The following is a 7,311-nucleotide window of genomic DNA, read 5'->3' on the forward strand; positions in this document are numbered from 1 at the left end:
CAGATCCTTTGTTCCTCAAGGTTTTGATCAAATGATAAAGGAAGTAAGAAATCCTTTATTGACATAATAAAAACGTTTTTGACCACCGATTTGTCTGACGATCAAGATGGGTACAACGTGAAGGAAACCATATCTTCCATATCTTCTCACATATATTTCTTATTGTATTCCATATCCCTTCCATATATTCAGGGATTTTGTTGTAAACTTTTGTATATATACCCTTGTTATGTATTGAATAAAATCAAGCCTTTACAGCCAAATTTTCTTTGATTTTCTCATGGTATCAGAGCAGGACGAAATCTGTCCTTGAAAAACCCTAAAACCCCATCAATAGAAGCCATTCTCATGGGTTGTGGGACGAGATGCAATCAGTGTCACCCATGCCAAAGTGTACCTGTGGCCATTGCAAATGTGAGATTGGCAAGAAACTCACAGAAACTAAAGAAAGAGAGCAGCTATATGAGTTCTTGATGGGACTGGACGACTCTTTCAGCACTGTTAAAACTCAAGTACTAACCATGAAACCCACACCCACCTTGGGGGCTGCATATCACATGGTCGCTGAAGATGAGAGACAAAGGCTGATATCAACTGGAAAAAGACACACTCAGGAGGCTACTGCCTTTCAAGCACAATCAAAATCAACAGAAGTTGGTGCCCTGCACGCACGTTCGCAAAATAGACGGGCAAACACAGAGGCCACTACTTATTGCACAAATTGCAAACGATCAGGTCACACCATTGAGGGATGTTTCAAGCTCATTGGGTATCCAGAATGGTGGTCCACCAGAAATGTGAAACGAGAAGGCAACAAGAATGGAGAACGTGGTGAAGAAAAGAAAAGCAACCCAAGAGCTGCCCAAGTTAATGTTGAAACAATCCCTATACCTGGACTCTCGGCTGATCAATACACAAGATTACTTAAGCATTTTTCTAGAGAGGATGGTCTGACACATCAAAACACCACACCCACAGTGAACATGGCAGGTAAAAATGTTTTTTAGTTCTCCTTGGATCATTGATTCTGGGGCTAGTGAGCATATAACTCATAATGTCGAACTACTTCACGATAAGAAAGAGTACATTAATGGAGCTCCGGTCACTATTCCAAACGGCAATGAAATTCCTGTGAAGGGAGTTGGTAGTTCCACATTACCAAATGGTTTGCAGTTAAACGATGTTTTGCATATTCCAGACTTCAAATGCAACCTGTTGTCTGTGAGCAAGATAACAAATGATCTTCAATGTACTCTAACTTTTGGCCCGATTTTTGCATTATGCAGGACTTACTCACGAGGAACTTGATTGGCACGGGTAATAATCGTGATGGTCTATATTACTTGGAGCCAACATTGAAGAGAAGAACAACAATGATGGCGACACTAAGTATGGAAACTTGGCACAGGAGGTTGGGGCATGCTTCAAACAGCAAACTTCGTTATTTAGATTTTTTGGGTAATTCTATTAATAATGTTAGTTTTGAACTTTGTGATTCTTGTGTAAGGGCTAAACAAACCCGGTTACCTTTTCCCGATAGTTCAATAAAAACTTCTGAATGTTTTCAATTATTACACTGTGATATTTGGGGTAGTTATCGAGTTCCATCTCTTTGTGGGGCTAGATATTTTTTGACCATCGTTGATGACCATAGTCGTGCACTATGGATCTATCTTATCAAATTTAAATCAGAAGCTAGCACTTGTCTAACGGCTTTCATAAACATGGTCGAAACACAGTTTGGAAAGAAAGTCAAAAGACTTAGAAGTGATAACGGTGGAGAATTCACGTCTAATGCTATGATGAATTTTTATGCTGAAAAAGGAATTCTCCTTGAGACTACATGCCCACAGACCCCACAACAAAATGGGGTGGCCGAACGAAAACATAGACATATACTTGAAGTAGCCAGAGCGCTCAGATTTCAAGCCAATCTACCTATCAGCTTTTTTTTGGGGGGGGGGGGGGGGGGAATGCATAATGACAGCTACATACATCATAAATAGACTCCCATCAAAGGTTATTGGCAAGAAGACACCTTATGAGATCCTTTTTGGTCATTCTCCTTCATACGAACACATGCGAACTTTTGGTTGTTTAGTTTATGGAAAAGATAACAAGACAGGGGGAGACAAATTCGAGGCAAGAGGAAGACCTTCGGTGTTCGTAGGATACCCTAATGGATAAAAGGGGTATAGAATTTTTGACATGAAAGAAAAGAAGATCATCACAACACGAGACGTAAGGTTTGTAGAAGATGTTTTTCCATTCAAGACTGTTTTTCCCACTGAGTTCTCTGACCTTTCAGAATCCGATTTCATGAATAGTCAAGATAAAGACAACACAATAAACAATCAGATAATGGAAGATTGGACCAAAATGAAATTGAGGGTTCAGAGGATATGGAAGCAACTCAAAATATGAGTGAAACACAACCTACTGACACGAGTGTCACAACAAAAAATGAATCAAATCTGCCCAATGTTGAAAGAAGAAGCAATCGAACACGGGTAGCACCCAAAAGACTAGAGAATTTTGAAGTTAAACTACCGCCATCTATAGACCATTCGCAAACCGTGGCCAACTCAAGTTCCTCAACGGTACATCCTCTATCTCATTATGTTTCTTACAAACAATTCTCAAACTCTCACAAAGCTTATTTGTCGGCCATCACCTCCCATGATGAGCCTAAACACTTTCATCATGCAGTAAAAAATCCAAAATGGATAGAGGCTATGAAGAAAGAAATAGAAGCCCTCGAGCAAAATGGCACCTGGACACTTGAACAATTGCCAACCGGGAAGCATGCCATAGACTCCAAATGGGTTTATAAAGTCAAATACAAACCCACATGAGAGGTTGAGAGATACAAAGCACGTTTAGTTGCCAAGGGTTTCACCCAAATCGAAGGCATCGATTTTCATGAAACCTTTGCACCAGTTGCAAAACTTGTCACTGTTCGAAGTATGCTAGCTGTTGCGGCCAAGAAGCAATGGGTTGTACATCAGTTAGATGTTAATAATGCGTTCCTGCATGGGGATCTTCAAGAAGAAGTTTACATGAAGATCCCACAAAGATTTGCAAAACCAGGCGACACGCGAGTTTGTCGACTGAGAAAGTCATTGTACGACTTAAGACAAGCCTCTCGCAACTGGTATCATAAGTTCATGAGGGCACTCTTGGATATTGATTTTAAACAATCTCGTGTTGATCACTCTCTTTTTACCTATAAAAGGAATGACATATATGTTTCAGCACTCATATATGTCGATGATGTTATTCTTGTTGGAAACTCAGATCATAAAATCAATGAAGTCAAAAAGTATCTAAATGAACAGTTTAGCATCAAGGATTTGGGGCCCTTGAAATATTTCCTGGGCATAAAAGTTGTGCGTACATCAGAAGGTCTGGTTCTTAGCCAAAGAAAGTATACATTAGATCTTCTAGAAAAAAGTGGGCTTCAAGGATGCCGACCAAGTGACTTTCCAATGGAACAAAATATTTGGTTAGATAACACCAAGGATACCCCTCTTGTTGATGCAAGCTGATATCGACGACTCATTGGAAAGCTATTATACTTGCAAGTTACTAGACCTGATATCACCTTTTCAGTGAATACCCTCAGTCAATTCGTTGCAGAACCTCGACAACAACATATGGATGCCGTCATTCGAATTCTACGTTACTTAAAATCGACACCTGGGCAAGGAATTCTCTTACCCTCAAATGGAGATTTAAAACTCACGGCTTACTGTGATGCAGATTGGTTGGGGTGCCCGATGTATCGACGATCAAAAACCGGATACTTCATAATGTTAGGTGGAGCGCCTGTTTCTTGGAAGACGAAAAAGCAGTCAGTTGTTTCCCGTTCTTCAGCTGAAGCAGAATACCGTGCCATGGCTGCCACTGTTAGTGAACTCATATGGTTGCGATGGTTACTTGAAGATCTTCAAGCGCCACAAGATGGCCCAACTCCACTATACTGTGACAACGAAGCTGCTAGACATATTGCCAACAACCCAGTTTTCCACGAACGTACCAAACACGTAGAAATGGATTGTTACTTTGTTCGAGAACGAGTGGAGTCCAAAGAAATTCAGGCTATGCTTATCAGTACAAAGAATCAAATTGCTGACATCTTCACAAAACCACTTGGAACCTTCATGCTCCAACTTGAGGGGGAGTGAAGGAAACCATATCTTCCATATCTTCTCATGTATATTTCTTATTGTATTCCATATCCCTTCCATATATTCAGGAATTTTGTTGTAAACTTTTGTATATATACCCTTATTATGTATTGAATAAAATCAAGCCTTTACATCCAAATTTTCTTTGATTTTCTTACAACGATCACATCAGAGAGAGGTAGTTGTCGTAACACCACCTATACCAGTTCACCTTAACACCACCTATACCAGTTCACCTTCACAGTCGAGACCTTCACCACCACAAACCACCTGCCATCACCCCTCCATATCCACCTTCATCAACCGACTACCAAAAATTTTCACCACTTCAGTAAGTCATCACCGTCGCAACTCCTAATAACCACAAACACCACCTGGTTATCAAGAACCCACCACCGCCACATGTTGCCATCAACCGGAACCCTCCATCCTACCTACATCGATTGTGAAATCCGAGAACTGCCGCTAACCCAGAAGCTACCCTCTTCTCCATCTTCACCTCTGAAGACCACCATCCACTCCTGCTTTGCCGAGAAATACACACCACCGACCATCAACGGTCAACAACCACCATAAAAACCAGCATGCATGTCGATTAAAAACTGAAGGTCATAGGTCCGTTTAACAGTTTGCTGCCGGAAGATATCACTAGAAATAACAGGAAGAAGAAAAGAAGAATTGGAGTGTGTGTGATTTCGATCTATGTTTTATATTTATGTTGTGATGATATTTTTACTGAATAAATTTTTGATTGTTCAGATTGTTACTAATTTTTGGATGTTTGTTGTGCTAGCATGAAAGTTTCAAGATGGGAAGCATATAGGTCCAATTTTATGAAAAAGATCCTGCATCTGGGTTTTTATTTATTTTTATTTTTTACTTATTGCTGGATCTTTTAGAATTTGAGTTGTAGAAAAATTTAGCTTGAATACCATTTTCTATTAACTTTTGATGTGTATTTCTAAAAGGTAGCTTCTGATTTCTTTCCATAGATGATGTTTTTACGTATTCACATTAACCTTTTGATGTTTATAAGCATTTACTTTGTTGGTTATTGTAATTAATTAATTATTATTATATTTATTGATAAAAATGACGTATGTAATTAAAATTTTTTAATTAATGAATTAATTGTGAATTTGATATCTTTAGTTTTTGTATTAAATAATTAGTCATATGAAATATGTTTAATGTTTATATACTTCTTGAAAAACAAGAAAATTAGTGAAAAAAATAGCAATTACACTTATTTGACTTGAAACAATTCAAAGATAAAGAAGATAAGTGGCTTATACAGTATTAATAACAATATTAAAAGTAAGTTTGGCTCACAAAGAATGTAATATTTTGAAAAACGATAAGGTAACTGTAAACAAAGGTCTTTATTATTAAGTATCAAGTGAAAAAGAAAGTTTATCATAATCATCATAAAATAGAGAAGTTGTTTTTATATATTCGTTTGAATATGATATTTATTTTATTAATCCCTACTCTAATAAAAGAGTAGTTTTATGGACACGTGTCCTTTTTCTACGACATCTATTTTTATTTTTCCCGCTCATTTCTTTTGCCAATCAAATACCCAATCTACCCTTTTCCTTTTCATTATCAACGCCATTATCAACTTGGAAAAATACGATTTGTAACATTAAGAACGAGAAATCAGCTTCAAATTAAATTCAAATCAACGAAAATCTCGGTCATATCAACGTTATACATTCTAAGTAAAAGGCTATGACTACAAATCACGAACCGGTTCAATTCCTGCTCATAATTTTTCCCTCAATTAAATCCTTCTCTACCGCACAAAGATTTAAATTGAATAGATTTTTCAAAATTTGTTCGATCTAACTTGATTGAGCATATCCCAACATTTGAGGAACATAATTGATCCCTGAATATCACTATCTGTAGGATGGAGAATCCGATTCCATATATTTATTTGCTCTTCTTGGTCACTTCATCGTTTGCGCATCCTCCCATAATCGGTGGGTTTTTTTTTTTTTTTTTTTTTAAACTTTGTTTGCTTATTTTCTTTCAGATATTATACAATTTTCTTTTGTGAACTATAAAATCGGTTTTATGTGTGTATGAGTTGTGTTTGTGCTAATGGATAATCTATTGAAGTACTCATCCCTCAATTGTCTACAAAAATTGATAACAGAAGTTGAGATCATTAATTCATTTTTCGATCTGTTGATTACCGTAACTGTGATTCAGTTAATCTCCTATTAACACTTTATTGAAGATCCAAGAAGAGTTAGAAACAGAGATGGCTCCTCAAAACGTTGGAATTCTCGCCATGGAAATCTACTTCCCTCCTACTTGTATCAAACAGGTACAATTTGTTCTATTTTTGTTTTTTACGTTAATGATTTATACATAGTATGCTTGTACGATATAACTAAAAGTATGTGTTCTTCGAGTTGATTGAGTTCGTTCTTCTATAAGTATAATTGTTGTTTTCATGAATAGCTATGAATCCGTATTGCTATGGGAAAAATTATTGTTTGTTTTTAGTTTTGTGGAAAAGTAACCCATTTTGGGATACACGAAGTTCTGTTTCACTACAAATTAATTGGAGATGAGTGAAGATTGGCAGTTTAATTGGACATGTGTAATCGATTTATCAAATATAATATTTTGAGCTCATGAATACTGTTAGACATATGCAACCATTGTTAGTATTTTTTATTCTGCAACCACCAAAGCATGGTTTAAAGTTTCATTGAATCTATTGAAGAAATGTGCATACTTTGAGATAATAAGATCAATTTTATCACTAGGAAAACTTGCAGGTTATTATGCTGAAGAAATATGCATACTCTTGAGTTTAGTTTAAAAGAAGATTAAAGCCTAGAAAAAAATCCAATATCTTGCCTGGTAAAACCTATTTTGTCTTGAAGAACAAAAGACGAGTTCAAGAAAATTGCAAGTGGTGTACCCTGAACTACGTGTTTTTATTTCAAACACCAATGTTTCCATTTGTTTGATACAGTTGTTTGATGGTATATATTTTTGTGATCCTTTCATTGATAGGAACTGCATAAGTTTACAAATAAAAGAAAATCCAAGATTTAAAAGAAATCAGTGGGTTCTTTTAACAGGTAGCCTCATTTCT

At 36.7% G+C, this 7,311-nt stretch overlaps 1 protein-coding gene across 1 annotated transcript; it reads left to right on the forward strand.

The window, feature by feature from the left end:
• The first annotated feature begins 383 nt into the window (after window positions 1-383).
• LOC145111993 (uncharacterized) lies at window positions 384-2,855 on the forward strand. The gene is made up of 4 exons (XM_079048214.1): window positions 384-990; window positions 1,082-1,221; window positions 1,287-1,458; window positions 2,359-2,855. The coding sequence occupies exons 1-4, from the start codon at window positions 384-386 to the stop codon at window positions 2,853-2,855; spliced, it is 1,416 nt and encodes a 471-aa protein (XP_078904340.1).
• Window positions 2,856-7,311: the final 4,456 nt, after the last annotated feature.

This window comes from Lactuca virosa, chromosome 5, assembly GCF_052849685.1.
Source record: "Lactuca virosa cultivar CGN04683 chromosome 5, Lactuca_virosa_CGN04683_v6, whole genome shotgun sequence".
NCBI classification, from domain to species: Eukaryota; Viridiplantae; Streptophyta; class Magnoliopsida; order Asterales; family Asteraceae; genus Lactuca; species Lactuca virosa.

What these genes read in the sequence shown, in the direction of transcription:
- LOC145111993 (XM_079048214.1), top strand. Translation starts at nt 384, where the DNA reads ATGCCAAAGTGTACCTGTGGCCATTGCAAATGTGAGATTGGCAAGAAA. An exon ending in ACCCACAGTGAACATGGCAG is followed by an intron (nt 991 to 1,081) that starts GTAAAAATGTTT and finishes ACGATAAGAAAG; the next exon opens with AGTACATTAATGGAGCTCCG. An exon ending in TCGTTATTTAGATTTTTTGG is followed by an intron (nt 1,459 to 2,358) that starts GTAATTCTATTA and finishes ATAAACAATCAG; the next exon opens with ATAATGGAAGATTGGACCAA.